Source organism: Morone saxatilis, unplaced genomic scaffold, assembly GCF_004916995.1.
Source record: "Morone saxatilis isolate NCDOM2014 unplaced genomic scaffold, NCSU_SB_2.0 Contig18, whole genome shotgun sequence".
NCBI classification, from domain to species: domain Eukaryota; kingdom Metazoa; phylum Chordata; class Actinopteri; family Moronidae; genus Morone; species Morone saxatilis.
The window spans coordinates 3,845,477-3,864,023 of NW_023339740.1; the positions used below are offsets into that span (position 1 = coordinate 3,845,477).

The 18,547-nt window shown below is 40.7% G+C and overlaps 1 protein-coding gene across 2 annotated transcripts in view; it reads right to left on the minus strand.

Moving 5' to 3' along the window:
- Positions 1–2,149: 2,149 nt before the first annotated feature.
- LOC118328790 (transcription factor SOX-13-like) overlaps positions 2,150–18,547 on the minus strand; it is a 38,812-nt gene continuing 22,414 nt past the window's right edge. Inside the window, exons 6-14 of one of the 2 annotated variants that reach the window (XM_035662691.1) lie at positions 17,966–18,034; positions 17,709–17,820; positions 15,039–15,115; positions 14,256–14,421; positions 12,548–12,678; positions 9,653–9,758; positions 8,992–9,162; positions 7,443–7,659; positions 2,150–5,890 (exon numbers count right to left, since the gene is read on the minus strand). In XM_035662691.1, coding sequence (XP_035518584.1) covers positions 5,599–5,890; positions 7,443–7,659; positions 8,992–9,162; positions 9,653–9,758; positions 12,548–12,678; positions 14,256–14,421; positions 15,039–15,115; positions 17,709–17,820; positions 17,966–18,034 — 1,341 coding nt within the window. In that variant the 3' untranslated portion in view covers positions 2,150–5,598. Of the gene's footprint in view, positions 5,891–7,442; positions 7,660–8,991; positions 9,163–9,652; positions 9,759–12,547; positions 12,679–14,255; positions 14,422–15,038; positions 15,116–17,708; positions 17,824–17,965; positions 18,035–18,547 lie in introns of both variants that reach the window. The other variant, XM_035662690.1, reaches the window with a different exon arrangement.

Sequence of the window (18,547 nt, forward strand, 5' to 3'; positions counted from 1 at the left end):
CATCCTGCCAAAACACACACACACACGCTGAAATAGACTGTGGTGATGACTGTCAACATCCTATGTGTGGAGGTTGTCATGGCTGAGACTTCATCTGTCTTTTTCTACTCGCACTCTCACCATATTATATTTAAACATATAAACATATAAGAGGAGTTTTTAACAAGCTCTAAAACCGTCTCAGCTTAATACTGATGCCTCTATAGGACCTACAGAAACAAACAAAACCGCCAGCGTTAATCTTGATGCCTGCCACCGGTCAGATTCCCCTTGAAATCAATCAAACACTCCTACTTTTGTCCACAGGGGCCCCCAGAGTCAACACAAAGTGAACATTGTTATTGTTGCTGCATTAATAAACTCCAATTAAGACTGGGTTAGCTGCAACCAATACTTTTCAATAGGAAGAAAATTTCACCCATGAGTCGGATGTAGCCTAAAGCATCCAATTCCCAGCACTCCCAAAGAGTAACACTTTTATTAGGTTAGAAGGGTACAAATGTGTTAAAAATATGGAGTTGTTTTTGTCTGTGCTCTAACTGATGTGAGTGGGACTCAAGCACGATTAAATCTGATAACGGTAGGCCTTTTTCACACAAAAAGTAGGTTAAACACAGGCATTACCATTGATACTAAATAAGGTTCTACCTTGAACTCGCACTAGGTAACTAATGTGTGTTTTATTTCACAAATGATCTGTCTGATGTTGGATATAGTGAAAGTGAAAGCAAATATGACAAATAGTTATTTTTGTAAAAGTCACCTACTGTGGATTTTAGTAATTGAATGTATGTTAATGTTAAAGTATTTGCAATATAAGAAGTAGGTCAGGAGGTCCCAGAGTTAAACTAAACTAACTCTCTTACAGTTTGATACTCTGGGCTCTGGCATGGTAAATCCACAGGAAATAGATTCATGCATTCATCTCAAACAGGCTAGACTACTGCAACACTCTACTTGCAGAATTATCCAAACAATCAGTAGTCTAATGGCTCCAAGTCCTCACATATTACTCCAGTACGTTACGTCAGTTACATAATCCAAGTATCACAATATTAACATAACTTTATTATTTTCCGATTTCCTCAACAACAAATGTGCTTTTTGTGCCTTTATTTTGATAGAACAGGTGAAGATAGACAGGAAAGGGGGGAGAGATTGAAGGGGGTGACATGCTGCAAAGGGCCACAGGTTGGGATCAAACCCGGGCCGCTAAATATAACTGTAATCTGATTACGTCTTCTTTTCTGACTGTAATGGATTACAGTTACATTTAGTAACAATGGGGATTAAGAGCAGGATTACAATTTTAAAATACATCAGTTTTTCTGACGCACTGAGCAGGGCTGCAGGGTAGCTCACCTTTTTTTTTTTGCATCCTGATTACATAACTCAGCTGCATGTAATCCATTACTCCCAAAGCCTGCCTGTAAAGCTCTTAATGGTTCTGCTCCTCAGTACATTTCTGACTTTCTCACTGATTTTAACCCGATCCAGCATCTCAGGTCATCAGGCAAAGGTCTTCTTGTGTGTGTGTGTGTGTACTGTGACGGGGCAGGGGTTTGTTTGATCGTGTGGATGTTGTGGGGTTTTACTGCTGCGTGGTATGTTTAATATACGGTGGGTCAGTTTACTCCAGTTTATATTCTTACGTTCCTTAGGTTCTCATGTTTACGCCTATATTGTCAATCACATTGTAATACACTGTGCTGTATGAAGAGAGCACATCTTTCCATTTTTTACAGTTGAAACTTTCTTTAAACTCCTTCCACTTGTTCACGCAGACAGGTGTCTCAGTAGGAGAAGCACAGGTGTAACGAATACCACACAGCTGTGATCCATTCAGGTGCGTCACTTCCCGATTTTCTGATGTGATTAATACGTTTGTTTCAGATGCTAATTTGCAGTGATTGTTTTTTTAACCAGCTGAGATACGGGAAATAAACAGCATTCGCTGTCATGCTGATATAATGGGTAAATGCAACGGTGAGCTGAGAAGAGCTGAGGTGGTGTGTTACCGTGGGAACGACCTCTGGGAGACCTGAATTATGGAGCAAAGTAATTACTGAACCAAGCAGGGCCTGCGGGGAGACATTTACACAAGCCGGTCTCACACACACTCGCACACAAAAGAAGAAAATCACACAAATTAACACAACCAATTTATTGTCTTTCAAGAAAAAAACCAACAACACAAAACTCTGAAAACATAAAGAAACATACACCTTTAAATTACACAGGCTCTTATAAACAAAATAAAGTCTCTTTCTATATTTACATCAGCAGGGGTAACGACAGGTGGCTCCTCAGCGCGTCTCCGCTAAAATACGATATTTTCCTCTGATATCCGTCTCTGTGCACAAAAGCCAGCATCTTTACTTTACACAGCCCTGACCATGATTGTATATAGTGAAGTCTTTTCCCGCTATTTTGATTAGTCAATCTTACAGTTAGCTAAAAGTTAGCTACCAGTTAACTACAGGTGGATTGACCCCAGTGTTAGGTACATTATGTTGTAGTTGAACTGTCCATCGGTCAATGTGGTCATTGAGCGATGAGAACAAAAACACCAAAATGATCTATGTGCTCGAAACTGTTAGCCACAGATTCCTACAGGCTAATAGCACCAGGCTGTTAGCTAAACATTCTAGCTTGCCAGTTAGTAACATTTTTTCTCTTACGTTTTGATTAAACTGTACCACTTTATTACATACAACTACAAATTAAGCTACAGTTCATTTAAGATAACTCACCATTTGGCTTTAAAGTCTGTAGCTTGTTATTCAAATCAATAAAGACGGTGTATGCTAAACTGTAGCATCATTAGCATTGAGCTTGCCATTATTTATTATTGGAACTAAGGATTTCCTTTTTCCTACAAGGAAAACTGTTAAATCAGTGTTCTTACTTGGGAAGTTGAATGTGTTTTCATGTACACAGTTCACTAGCAGCTAGCTCACAGCACACAAATATTACTTTTACTTGTACGTCATTAAAACACAAGCTTTCAGCATACTTCTGCAACAAGCAGCGATAAAGTAACTCCAACCATCAGTGAATGCAGCCTCACTATCAAAGAACATAGTGTAGGCCTGCTAAGTGCTAATATGGAGCCTAATATCGCTCGGTAAGCAGAATTGTTAGCACCGATGATGTACTGAGGACTCGTGGATGATTTTGGTATCTTTGTTCTCATAAAATCGACCAGTGGTTCAGTCACTCAAAACCTTTGTATATTTCTCTCACTGTCAACAAGCTCATAACCATTAATTGACCCTTTCTCTGTCTCTGTATCCACCATTAGAGAGGGGTAGTACATCCAGCCAATGAACGGCAGCTTCCGCTCCCATTTGAAATGTGATGTGTGAACAGGAAAATAAAAGATAATTAGACAGTGTAGCCTATTCAGATCAAACTTCACCTTAATTCTAACATGAGGCCGATTGATCTATCACTGCAAAAATGTCATTTAGTTTCACTTTCAGTCTTCAAATCTGAAACTAATTCCAGTGGCGCTTCAGAAAAGAAATCTGTATGTCAGTATCTTAGAACGAGGCCCAACATACTCGTACCAAGACGATGGCGATTGCGAGTCATTTTTCCAGATTAAAAAAAAGAATATATATGTATAGAGTGTATATGTGGATATTTTCTGCAGTGCTGTGGGAGGCTGCAACTCAAAAGCAGCAAAAAAAAAAACACATTGGGATACACAGATAGGAGGTGCTCAACACGACAATCAATTAACACTCAAAGAAGCAAACACAGAGGTATAAAAAAATAGGCAAGGCTGAGGTCAACCCACCATGCTATGGAGAGGGAACTGATAGACACACGGATACAGCATATACAGCACAGCTCAGCTGAACAGTATGATGTGGGAGGACGAGGAAGAGGGGGGTTTGATTGTTGGTTTACTGTATATTATCTGCGATGCAGCTTCTCACATATAATCTAACTGGCTGGCGGTGTGATTGAAAACTGTTAGTTGCGATGAGACATCCCTTAACTGTTCCTTAACTAGAACATTTGTTCCGTTGGTGCTGACAAACAAGATAAGACCTAATCTCCAGAAATGATAATCCGGACAGGATTTCTTTCAGTGAGACAGATGTAAAGACATATTGTATGAGCTTAAAGTAGGGCTGGGTGAAAATCTCAGACTACAAAAGACATGTGAAACATCACCGTGTCAGTAATGTCTTATCACTGCGGCCCCTTCTTCTCTTATAGGATACTATGGGGAAATGTTATTGTGCAGTGTGTAAGATTTAATGGCATCTAACTGTATAGTTGCTTCAAACTCCTCCCTTCTAAGCACGAAGGAGAAACTGCGCTGGCTGTGAAGTGTGCAGAGAATGCGACGGCGGCTCAACATGGCGGACTCCATGGAAGGCGACCTGCAGCGTCTGTAGATATTAGCTCACTCTAAGGTAACCAAAACACCATTCTTATTTTCAGTTGATTATTCAATGAAAACTATTAATATTATATTCCATTTCTGCCAATAGATCCTCCTAAATGTTACACACTGATGAAATTCAAATCAATAGATTTAATGGATTTGTCACCCAACTCTAGCTTAAAGCGAACAATGCTCCTAATGGCTGCTGGGATGTGATTCCAATTAGATTTGATTTATTAAAGGGGCACTCCAGTAATATTAAACATTAAGTTCAGTTTACTACTCTATAAAAACTGGAGGGATCACTCCCAAATCTGAAAGATAACCCTGACAATGTCATCAGTCTGAAACATAGTGGGCAGGGAGGGTCTAATGAAAAACTTTATCAAGTTGCATTATGGGAAGAGTAGGATCCAGTGTGTGTTTTGGAGCTTAAACCATACAAGGGAACAAAAATCAGATTATCCTTAAAGATCAAATTTGACTTTTGACTCGCAAATTCCAGGTGCACGCTTTCCAGACAATCTGAACCATGAGTTCGGTGAGTTAGCTGTAATATGTCAGTGTTTTCAGTACAATGATATAAAGCCTTACTCCTCTGGTTGTCTTCATTTAGTAATAACCAGCTGTTACCAGCAGGGGGCAGTACTGACATACTAATAACACACAGCTCCATCACGGGCCTGTTGCTCCAACCAGAGAGCAGCCGCTCTGAGGTCCCTCAGCTGTCTAACAGGTGAAAACAGGGATTCTATTGAACTTGTGAGGTTTAGTTTACACTTTCCTCCATTGAATGTGCCCCTGTGGGGGCTTCTGTTTGGCAACATGGGAGGATGACGAGAAACATAAGGGATTAAGTGATAAACCTTCTACATTATAACTTCAATATAACTTCTGTATTCTAAAACAAAGCAGCTGATGACATGTCTATGAAGGGAAAAGAGTAAGATAAGAGCTTGCCTTTACGTGTGTGTGTGTATGTGTGTGTGGTGCAGGGAAAACAACTAATTTACAAGGGTGTATGACCACATCTCTTCACTTTTGTCTAACAGAGGCAATCCTGTTCATCCTCCATTCTTCTCCTCTGACTATCAGTCAACAAAGCACCCTTCCTCCTTAGCTACCCTTCCTCCTCTCCTCATCCCTCACCTCCGTTTTCCTTTTTCCTCCTCCCTGACCCCTCCCTCCCCCCTTCAGTCTGTCAAGAGCACCAGTTCCCCCTCGCTCCTCTCTCCACCGTCGCTTTCCTCGCCTTCGCTGTACGTAGGCCTCTCCCGCTCGCGCTCACGCTCCCGCTCCCTCTCTCTGGGCAAGGAGGTGGGTGTGGCGTGGCCCTCGGCTCGGCGCGGCGCCTGAGGGACCTGCGGCAGGTAATGCTCCAGTAATGCAGGGTGAAAGGGCATGGTCGCCACCGAGACCGAGCCGGCGCCCCCCGGGTACTGGCCGTCGTTGTGGGAGTAGTGGATCTGCTGTGGTTCCGTTTGACTGGAAAGGAAGTGACGTGCACAATAAGACAACAGCATTCATTCATTTAAATTAGTTTCTGTTAATACGTCGGTTTGCTGATATTCAGAGACATTTACCTGTTATATGACGGAAGTGATGAGGTTTAACTGTGATACCGTTATTCTGAGCCACTAATACAAGACACTTTTATCAGGTTTTAAACAAGTATTCATGAATATGTTTGATTATTATCTTGGTTTCCAGTTGAAGGTCAAACAGAAATTTGAATTCTCACTAAAGTGACATTGCAGCTATTGTGCATGTTTTTTACTTTTCAAAAGAAGAGGAAGCGAAGTCCCATTCGTTTTCCATCAACAGTGTTCGGTGAAGCACTTCTACACTATGAAAGGCCATGAAACTCATCAGTGCAAAAGATTAACCAAATGTATCTAGTTATTTGAGAAAAAGTTGAATCCGACCCAGTGGCAGGCATTAAGAATAACTTTCAGAGACTGTTTCAGACCAGTTAAAAACAGCTGCTTAGCACCGCTAATGGCTAAAGCTAAAGATCATGATGTTGACAAACCAACACAAACACCAATCTGGATCAATTTTGGATGAATTAAGCAACTATGGCACCGTGTTTCGTTCACAAATTCATTGCATTGCAACGCATTGGTGGCTGAGGCTCATGGATACTGTAGTATTTAGCCAAACTGATGGACAAAACATGATTTCTGGGAAACAAAGATGAAATAATTAAAACTGGTGGTCATAACTATAGGCTATCTGATGGTTACATTATTGGGGAAGTAACATTGAGGAGATGTTGTGCTGTTAAGTTTGGATTTCAAAGTGGGAACCAGTTAGCCTAGCTTGCTAGCAGTTGTAGCCCTGTATAGAATGTAAACTTTTGTTTTTTCTCCTTTTTCAACAAGCACTTAGCGTTGGCTGAAGTCTGCCCCTTTCGACATTCAACATTTGGCAGCATTTGTGCTTTTAAAGTTGTATTTCAAGTGGAAGCTCTTTACACAGAGTAACATAGGGACTCAGATGGGCCGGGCAACAGCAGTGGCCACCCTGCTGGTTAACTGCCTGTTAGGTTGAAAGTGAAGCTATGAACTTCTTTACCAATATAACAATATGCACCAAAATAATATACTGATTTCTTAGCAGAAATAAATCTTAACTTCAGTTTGACCTTTGACCTGAGTGTATCTTTGTTAGATTTTTTCCACAAACACAGAAACAGAAAAACACTCAAAACCAACCACTGTTAACATTTCCAACCTCGAACTTCTCCAGCTTAACTAGTTGGAGGAGTTTGAGGGAACAATGGCGACGGATGCTATTCATCGTCGAGGACAGACTGAAAAAAAGCCCGGCTCAATGCTCCACTTTTGTTTGTGCCTTCAAGAATAAAAAAGAGCTTTGGGAGCTGCAGGAATTGTCTACAATGTGTGAAAGTGCATATCAAACTCTTGTCAATGGAGTGAATTGTCAGTGTTGTGTGCCAGGGTCGAACTCTGGCATTATCTCAGAATTGTTTAATATAAAGCCCGTTGGCCTCTGTGCGTGCGCTGGTTTCTACCTGTGTGTGTAGGTTGCTCTCTGCTCCTGCCGGCGGCTCTTCATCATGGCCTTGTACTCGCCCACCCTCAGCCTCCGTCCCTCCACGATGCAGGTCCGTTTGGGCCGGGGTTTGTACTTGTAGTCCGGGTAGCGCTCCAGATGCTGCCTGCTAAGCCTCGCCTGCTCTTCATAGTACGGCTGCTTCTCCTGGTTGGACATGCCCTTCCACCTGGAGCCTAAAGACAGAGACACATTGGCACAAGGAGGATGAGGGGAAGAGAGCCTGCTTAAAATGTGTATTCAGCTTTTCAGCTGAATAGCTATTTAGAGTTTCAGGATTTGTTTTGGCTGGGATTTACTTTAAAAGTCCCCTTCAGGCATGAGTTAAGACGTTATAAGAGATTTTTTTTATATGTCTCCTACATTCTCAGTGTATGTGCACTGTTGGCTTCAAGTTTCTACATCACACTGTACAAGTTGCATTATGGAACCGGGAGTGTTGGGTTGAATTGAACATTTAAATTTGTAAAAGATTGGGTTAGTGTAATTGTTTTTTTTTAAGTTTCACATTCTTGCCTTAAAAGGTCCAGTGTGTAACATTTAGGTATGTTTTCATTAGTGTATAATCACCTGAAAATAAGAATAGTTGTGTTCTCTTCTACGGAGACCACAATGTGCAACTACTATGTTTCTACAGTAGCCCTGAACGGACAAACACTGGCTCTGGATTGGGCCTTTCGTGAGTTTTGCGGCCACTGTAGTTTCTCCTACACAGTTTGGAACACTGAGCTGTATTCAGTTGGTTGCAATCTGCAACCAAATCCTACACACTGGTCCTTTAAATTGGTAGGATTAATGATAAATATATGTTTTATTGTATTTTTAATTATCTACATTTGTATTCATTTTACATTCATCGTGATCTACTCCTCAATTGAAAGCTGTCATTATGATATAGTCATTGTTACTGTGGTACATGGAAAAGCATATTTTTTTAAATAACACCAAAGATGATTTGATTGGGTGAAAGGTGTGGTTAACACATCTTCAGCCAGAGAGGTGTGAGATCAGCTGGTGCAGTAATTGGTGTGAAAACTGTCATAAACATGGATCTCATAGAGTTTACAGGAGAAAACAATTCTCTGTAAATAAAGATTAAGCAGTGATAAGTAATGATATTGTGTCGTTAAGTAGAGTAACGGTTTATATATATATATATATATATTATTATATATATACTATATATATTAGTAAATTAGTGTATATGAGTGATGAGTACGTATGATAATCGTGATATATGGAGAATTCGATGTCTGTCTGTGTGTGTGTGTGTGAAGTGTGGTTGCTCACAACAACAAGCTCTCCACAATAGAATGGAATGTAAATGTTTGGTCCAAGGAAAGGGATTCAGGCCAGTGTGTGTGTGTGCGCGCGTGCGTGTGTGTGTGTGTGAATGCGTGTGTGTGCATGTGTGTGTGAAGCAGGTGGCTGTCCGTGCCCTCACATGTGCCAGACAGCGTCTCAGAATAGAGAGTGAAACCCACCCCTACCAAGTGCTATAGGCTCACCCAGGATCTTGCTGATGGAGGAGTTGTGCATGTCGGGGAAGGCCTGCAGGATCCTCCTGCGCTCGTCCTTGGCCCACACCATGAAGGCGTTCATGGGTCTCTTGATGTGGCCCGAGGAGGGAGGGGGTCGGGCCTCGGCGTAGCTGCCTGGGGCCGAGACAGGCAGAGCACCTACAGAAAAGAGGCCTACAGTCAGAGGATTACAGCAGACTGCTGCGTCTGGAAGATGTTACTCATTGGTTCTTAAATATTTCTATTTTTATTCTTGTCATTAACCTTTCCCTCTAAAACTGGTGTTTTACATCTTTAAACTGTTACTTCGCCTGGTTATTAACCTTTACTCTTCACCCACAAACATCCGATTTCAGCACAGTTATGATTCACTCTCCCCACCCACATTCTCCATCCTGAGGTGTATACAAGAAACTTTTGTTCCATTTCTTATCAAAGCAACCACACTTCAATAAGCTGTTGATTGATATTGACAGAGTTGAATATGAAGGTGGTGGAAGTTATTTTGGGATATTTAAATGTCAATCTGATATTCTCCAGGGGCGATAATAAAACACTTTTTAATAACTAGCATGGTTGAAGTTGTTTAATGTGTTATCAGTGAAGATAAGGCCATTGTTATCAAACAGGCTCCTGCAGGGACACCTACCCTCAGAGTCGCTGCTGAGGTGGTCCTCAGTGGACGGCAGGCCGTGTCTGTCCTCACCCCGCTCGGAGTGAGAAATTCTCTCGCTGCGGGGAGACTCTTTATACTCCTGCAGACGTGGAAAAGACAAAGACAGATGAAGTCAGATATGTGGTTGAGTCACTCAAATATTCACACTTGAGCACAAAGGGAGCATTTGAATTTCGACTGCAGTAAAAAAGATGACCCAATGTCCATGTGGTGTGTTACGAGGCACGCATGTGTCACACAGAGTGCTATTTAAGGTAAAGAAACTGCACGCTCACCATATCAGCTGCTGTTTAAATGCAGAGCTGTAAATGCAAAGAAAGGAAATGACAACGCTGTGTCGGAGGAAGAATGGTGTTTATTGTTTGAGGGAGGAAAGGTGAAGGAGAAAAGGCCGAGTTGGGAATGTGACAACTCTGAATTTGCAAAACTATCACACCATCAGTGTACGCGCCATCCGTTCCCGTGCCGTAAAACATTATTTATCCCCATGCAGTGGAGTGTAATACCAAAATAGGTCAGCCATCAGTGTTGGTGTTATAGCAGCCACAGAGGCGAGATGGAGCAGGATAATGGAGGAGAGCCACAGAGTACAGTATTACTGTGGACAAAGAGAGAGGGCAGGTGGCTCAGTCAATGCCACACTGAGGCCTTTGTGGTATTGTGAGGCTGCAACAGCTGTTGCTCCAGGACGAGGCTGAGACCAAAGCTTCAGCCACCTCAAAGAATCAAAACCGAGACCGGAATAGAAGACAATTTTTACAAGAACCAAAACAAAAAAATAACGAGCACGGTTTTTGCAGACAGTTTACATAGATGCAAAATTTCTAAATACAGAGTTTCCATTTTGCTTTGCTGTAGACCGCAAATGTACTCACAAAAAAGGAGAATAACAGCAGTTGATACCATCTTTGTCAAGGGACACTGAATATGCAGCCCCTTTTCACTTACTAAGAATGGAAACAACAGAGACTTAACTTCTTTGTCATTTCCACACTGTGTTTACTTAACAGCATTTTGCAGAAGGCAGCACCTAAAATACTTCTGTGTGTGGTTACACTGCAGCTGCGATATTCTTCAGACGGCTAAATCCCAGGAGCATGACTCCCTGTAACATTAAACCTGACTCTGACCCCCGATTAGACCCCTATAGATGTCAGTCAGGGAAAGAGAGACAGATAGCGAGTGTTTCCTCATATCATTTGTTCAGTAAGACGGTAGTTGCATTACAAACTCCAGCTGTTACATTAAAGTCCCCCTCCAGTAAAAAACACTGTAGTTCCTACAGTGTGCTGTTTGAATGCTGTCTGTGCAGGGTTAAGACACTAGAAGGATGTTTTCACATTCATCTGCTGAAAGTGGAAAGTTTCTCTGTGCTCACTGAAAAGCTGATTTTAAGGGGCGGGGCCTACCACCATGATTTGTGACATCACAAATAGTCAGTATGCAACTTATAGAGTGTGATGTAGAGTTGAAGCCACCAGTGCACATCCACTGAGAATGGACTTTACAGTGAAGTAGGAGACATCTGGTGTCCAGCAGGAAAAATTTTTAATGAGGTAGAAGGAGGAGATGACTTTTTAAGGATTTTCAGACACACATTATTGTTCCTAGCAGATTATTTGTATACAGTATATGTCTGGAGGGGATCTGTAAGGTCTGACAGATGTATTTTGCCCTTTTACGAACAATCATAAAATAATTTAATTATTCTGAATTTCAGTGGTGAAACTTCAAAATGCAATCCATTTCACAGGCTTTCTATTCTGTGAGTGCATATATGTGGAAGTAGGAATTTCAGACATAAAAAGCATGACATTAGCCTCCGTACCTATGTGTTAAACTAATGGCTTTCTGTAATTTAGACACAGCTGTCCATTATGTAAATTTATACCACAGTCCCTCAATTCTGATTGGCCAATTCTGATTCTGAGACCAAAAACAGAGCTAAAAGAGAGTGAATATTGGACTTATATTTGCCAGTTGGGCAGAAACATGACTCCAGATGAATGATAATGTTGCTTCGTAACAGCTGGATGTGAACATAAGCAACTGTTTCACCATATCAACTTAAAAAGGGGATGATATGTCACTGTTCACAACTTGTTTCCGCAGGCCCTAAGTGGCCAGACCCCTGTTATTGCAGGTTCCAGTGAACGGACTGTAGCAGACACCTCTGATGCAGGTGTTCTAAATAAATGTAGTATTAGTAGTCCTGTTAGTATTAAAGGGGGTAGAAATGTAAACCAATAGATATCACCATGAAACCTCTTCAGTTGATTACTTAACTACATTAAAGCATTTTTTTTTTGTATAAATATGCAAACGAGGCATTATCTGATGCTCAATCAAACTTTTTGGTTAAAGTTCTACTGAAGCAAATAGACAAACTGCAGTAAAAAAACCTCCTAAATGTGCAAAAAAAATTGACCAGTGTTTTCATCTGTAGTGTTTGAACTCTGCAATAGAATCAACTCAAGCTAAAAGGCTATAAATAAAAATGAAAATGATAATGAAATGAAATGAAAATATAATAGAACATATAAACTATAATAAAAATATATAAATTGTATGTAATATTCATTCAAGTTAAAAATGAGTGGTGCAATGTGCATTTACTTTCCCTCTGTGTTTTATCTTGAGCTGCTGTGGCCTTAATCTAACCGCACGGCATTCAGTTCAGACTTGTGCCGTGTTACGGAAATGTTGTGGTCAGACTAGGGAGCCTTTGTGACTTTAATGTAAAAGTGCTGCAGGTGATTCACGATACCTGAGATGACAATTACATGTAAATCTGCCATCATGTTTACATAGCGAGGTGCAAACCCTGTCAATGTATGTAGGGACCGTGCAGTTTGGACATTAGCTCACCATCTTCCCGCCACCGTCTCGCTCTCTCTCCCTGTCCCTCTCCCTCTCTCGCCCGCCGGTGCTGTGGCTCCTCAGGAGCCGCTGGGCATCATGGATGGCCTGGGTGACCACGTCGCCGTCTCCGAGGAAACCTGGAGACAAAAACCAAGACAAGGAGGAAGAGAACAAAAAATGAGGAACAAGATGATGCCCCAATATACAGGAGAAAATATGTTCAATATGTCCTCATATGTTTTTTGAGCAATGTCATCAGATTTGTCTCCCATCATTTCCTACGTGTTTTCAATTTATTTGCGTTTCTTTCGCCCAGTACCCTTGTTCAGTGCATTCAGTGTGGCCAACTTTTCAGATCCTCTTATTTCTTTAAAGCCACCAGTTTAAATTGCAACTTAATCAAACTATCAGGGAAAAGATAAAAAATATAAATTGTAGTAATTAATTCCAGTGCATGCTGCCCAGAGCAGTCTGCCTACAGCGTTGGTTCCTTATAAACAACAGAAACTATCAAAACACATGTCACTGTAGTCAAAAACATTCGTAATGTGCAAATTTAGAATTAGAATTGTGGGAAATCCAGCGTCTGTAACGTGGTTAGGCTTGAATGTCTGCATGTTTTTCATACAAAATAGAGATTGAGGTTAAATCTATTTGAATTTCCTTTGTCCTTTTCATTACGTGTATTAACAGTAACTTATTCTATCTTATTACTTATTCAGTGTTCTTATTATTAAGTAACGCTCAGTTTTTCATATGTCCACAGGTCCCAATAGCCTCTGTTTGTTTCCTAAGCATATCTATAGTGATAACCCACAGTTCCTGCTTTGAATTGAACTACAGTAGATGTTTGTTGCCAATGGCTCATTACTGCAGTGTCTCTCATCTGTCAAACACTGGGTGGTATAATGTCTTTGACTTTCTGTATTTTCTTTTTTCTCTCCTAATTCTCATCTGTTTACAGTTCTAAACAAGTGGAAATGTAAAATGCTTCCCTTCCTTTGCAGTATTTAATTTTTTTAAGGAAAGATCTACAAGCAACAAATGAAAAACAATAGATGGGGGGTTATCTATGTGACAATGTCTCTCCTTTAAAATTAAATGCCACTGTGTAGAATCTTTTGACTTTTGCTTTGTTGCATCCTAGTGGTAGAATCAAACACAGTAGGCACTAGACAGCAGCCCCACAAACAAAAAGATACACACAAAACAAAACTCCACAGGTTCCTTCAGTAGAAGTTTCATAAGTGCAAAAAAGGCCTAACGTGGCCCAAAGGCAACAGTTAGAAGGACCAGTTTGTAGGATTTGGTGGCATCTAGTGTTGTTGTCACAGATTACATCCCCCTCGCCTCAACTTCCTGTTCCCAGTGTGTAGGAGAAACTATGGTGGCTGTGAAACTCGCAAAATATTGTCAAAGGCCCTTTCTAGGACCAGTGCTTGAGGTGGCTTGCAGAGGACCTGCTCCCTCTGTAGATAAAAACAACTCATTCTAATTATATACCAATGAAAACATACCTATGAATATTAGCTATATTATTATTTAAAAAATGTTACACACTAGACCTTTAAACCCTGTTACTGTGACAGAAATACAGAGGGTGACTTTGACTCAAGCATCTCAGAGGATCTGTGAGGAAGCAACAGTTTTTCCCCTTTTGGGATCACAAATTCACACTTTCTGTCACGACAGCGTGACTGTCAACATAACTCACTGAGGGCAGATCGTGGCGGGCTGTGGGACACTTCTCTGTGGAGATCTCTGTGCCTGTAGGCCCCCTGCAGCGCCAGCGATCCCAGCTCCATGCTCTGTGGACTGGGTGTTTTCCCCAGCTCCAGCCCCTTTGGCTTGGAGGTCAGGTTCAGGGGCTGACTGGCTTCCTAAACACACAGGGAGAGCAGATGAGCAGGGGTGGGGCCCCTTACACACACTCAGGCATAACTGTAAGGGCGAGGGTGTGCGTGTATTCCGGTTATGCATGGCAGATTTAGCATGTCCAAGCGCATCTGTCACACCTTTGTAGCGTCTCTGGTCTTTTGTCTGCTTGTTCACCTCATCTTCTCTTTCCTTTTGTTTATTTAAACTGTGTTGGTCTATCTCTGCTTGAGAAGCAGCCGTGCAAATACACCTCACTCTACACACACACACAGGCAAGAACACACTCACACACACAGCTATACTACACAAATTAAAGCTTTGAACAGAGGGTGTGGTGTATTCAAAAAGCCCTTTTCAGCCTCCCAAGTACAAGAAAAGTACATTCACTGTTTAATCAGGAGGCTGTCACTTTCTTTAATGCACCTTAATCCACACACACAAACTATGCAGTATATAGTACATACACACACTGTAAAGTAAACAAACACACTGCCATGAGTCACTATTCTTGCAGGTCTATCTCTAAAATGCATTAGAAATGTTTGCATTTGAAGGAACTGAGTTTGCTGCATTGAGGTCAACATTTAAACACAACACATATTCTGTAGTACTATTGTACCTGTCGGAAGGAACCACTGCTCCTCTTCACGGGGGTGGGGTGAGGGTTCTGCAGCAGCTGCATGGGATAGTCCACAGCTGTGGAAAGTGTAAAACATTATCATTGGCTGAAGCTCAAACTTGATATCAAATGTACTGAATAAAGCTCAAATACCAGTGTGGTTACTCTGCACAGAGACAGAGAGGCTCAGGAGCTACAGAACACAAAGTTTGGTGACTATTAGCATTAGCTAGCTGTCAGGAAGTAACTGTGATGGCAGCTTCTATAGTTTACACTCTACATTGTTCATTTGCTTTTCATTTAATTAATTTTGACCTTACAACACAATAACAATGAACATACATTAGAAGAATGGAAACATATAAATTAATTAAAATACAGGAAGTGGCCAATCACACTGTACCAAGCGCCCACTACAACATGGGGGGATTAACTATGTAGTATGTATGGAGTCCCAAAGTGTTCAAAATTAAATAAGAAGATTAGATGTTATCAAATAAACAATCATAAAAATGATATAACAATGAAACTGAAAAATAATTAAAAGCATTTTAGACTATTATGAAATGTTAGTCCAGCAGACTTTAGTTATTAAAATGTCCCTGTTCCCAAAGTCGACTGTTGTCTTTAATAGCAGAGAAGATGAATTTATATATATATATTTGATAGATTTTGTTTGTATTTTCATATATCATATCATATGAATATTAATTTCATAATGTCTCATTTATTAACTATGTTTTGAACACTCTGGGTCTCTATATTTAATAACTAGATTAGATTAAAGGGTGGTTAGCTACCACAATAAAAATCACATGGCAAAATCTCATCATCATCTCATGTTAAATCATCATATCGCCCAAAGCCAATTCACAGTATATAAGCACGACAGGCCATGACTTGCAGGCCTTGCCCTTTCAGTAAATGAGGCTAATAAAGAGAACATCCTTATTGCAAAATTAAGGAAACTAATGAGTCATGCTAACAAACCCTCTAAAAGTAATGTGTAAAAAATCGTGGGTAATGGTTAGGCTGTTCTCAGACTAACGGTAACATTAGCACAACAACAAAGGAGTCTTGTGTTAGGCACGCTGCAAATGAATGGAACAATTCAATTCTACAGTGCAGTTTAGGATTAGGCTTGAATCAAAATACATTTTTAATAAAGTAGCTGTTGAACTTGAATTCTTAAAAAAAAGTGATTGCCATGAAGCCCCTTCGGATGTAGTAAATGTTTTATCATAGCGTTAGTGATAGCATTAAAATAATTTACAGCATAGCGAAGAATGAGGTGCACTTAGTCTTGACTTCCAGGGAAATTACAGGGATAATGAAGTTATATGTAAATGAGCAAAAAAATCAAAGACAGCTCCAGAATTCAATTAAACAGCATACGTCCTTACTCTATCCATATCTTGAAAGAAAAGATGACTTTAACTTTCTGACTATAGCTGACCTCTTCCATATAACCCAACAGTCTTTTGACAATTTTTTTACATTCATCTGCCAAAACATTCTGACGCATGAACACACATTTCTTGAAATAAAGAAAGCAAATGAATGATTATCCTTAAAGCCCCCCTACAATGTTAAAGACTGGCCTTGTGTCTTTTAGGTTTGAAAAGCTAGAGAGGACAAGGTCATCCACGAGCACAGCTTTTAAGACTTGTAAAAGCAAGACTGCACAAAGCTGGGGCTTTTTTCGCGGTGCCCTCTATAGCCTGTATAACTGCACAAGCATAAGTGTGTGAAAGGTACTATCAGCCATACTGTTTAACTAAAGTCTACATTTGTATCTCACTAATGTCTTCCCATTTTCTATAAAGTAGGCTTTGAATTGAAGTGCATAAGAAGGTGTTTCCACATGCATCGCAACTCATGAACTATAATAATGGCTACAACTTTTCAGCAAAAAGTTTGTGGCCTTCAAAGCACACAGTCATTATCACATAAGATGAATGTTCTTTCTTCCTTTGGAATGTAAGAATAGACCATGAAAGAACTGACAAAACCCCAGTTTTTACAGCACTAAAGGCCTGGTGTAGAGAAACCTTGGATGATTATCAAGAGACCACAATGATTACTGAAGGCAGACTTAATAAAGTATGGAACCTTATTGAGCCCCACCTGTGTACAAGGCCTCGCTAAAGTTGCTCAGGCAACACTATAGCATAACATAAAGCAGTAGTGGGGAGGGGGTTGACCCTTTTATAGGTTAGAACAATAGCCCAGGATTATGCTTTACAGTACTGGGTGTAGACCTTTCTTCGGGAGTTTCGATACGTTTTGTGTACTGTGAAAACCATCTTCAACTCAAATACCATTGTGTTCAGATACACAACGGCGCTGCCTAAAAAGCACAGCCCCCTCATTTATTTCAATGAGGTCTATTGACATTCACATAAGAATCGCGATTCTTATCTTCTGTGATTGTAAATCGATTTTTTTAATGCTGTTAATAAATTTATGTTGACGGACCAAAAAAGGTAGAACTCGACTGCAAGGGCACAGCACAGCATCCGGACAGACTACAGCGTGATCTTGTAGTTTATCTTCAAAGAAGGAAAGTGTACCCCTATACACCTTCACCCAGAAACTAATGTTAGCAGAGTGGAGCACCAAATTCCAGTGTTTAAAACTGAAACCCCCCTTACTAGCTTGATGACTGACCTGGCTTGCAGGGGATTGGTTGCAGTGGCAAAGTCATCTGGGGGTCAGAGGTGACAGAGAGGGATTGGGTGTTGGGGTGGAAAGCCGGGATCATCACGTAGGGCATGTTCACCTGCTGGGACGAGGCAGGACAGATACACCTTACATAAAAGTTCTTGCCTCATTTGTATGAAACACAGATTTCTGATCATTTGTAATGACTGTCCATGCTAGTGCTGCTGGCTGTGCTGTGTGAGGAAGTCTTGGGAGGAGCTGACCTGGATCTGCTGCTGAAGCAGGTTGATCTTGTGCTGCTGCTGTATCAGCTGCTGCTGCTGCTTGGCGATCTGAGATACAAGACAAGGTCATTCTCACACACATCCCGTATGTGTGTGGCAGACAGACAGCGTGCACACAGTGTAGGAAACCAGGATCTGGACATCATTCAGGAACTCAACCTGAATCTCCATCAAATACAATTCACTGCAGAACGTATTACTCTTATTCTACCTCTCAATTTCATATTGTAAACAGAAATTCTAATCATCAATACATAGTACATGAACATGAACGTGAACAATTTTCAATTTTACAGAGAAATGTCTTTATGATTATATAAAGACTATTAATAACATGAACCTGGTTAAACTGAAAAACATTGCAATGACCCCTAACTGCTTCAGTAATCACACATATTTATTTATATTATTCACAATTAATTTAAAGCAGCAATGATTTCATTTTGTGTTGATTCTGACGGCCCCTGTGGACAAAAGCGGTAGTCTTTCTACAGCCTGGTTTCATTGATTTCAAGGGGGAACTGACTGAGTCCGACCTGGTAGCAGGCATTAAGAATAACT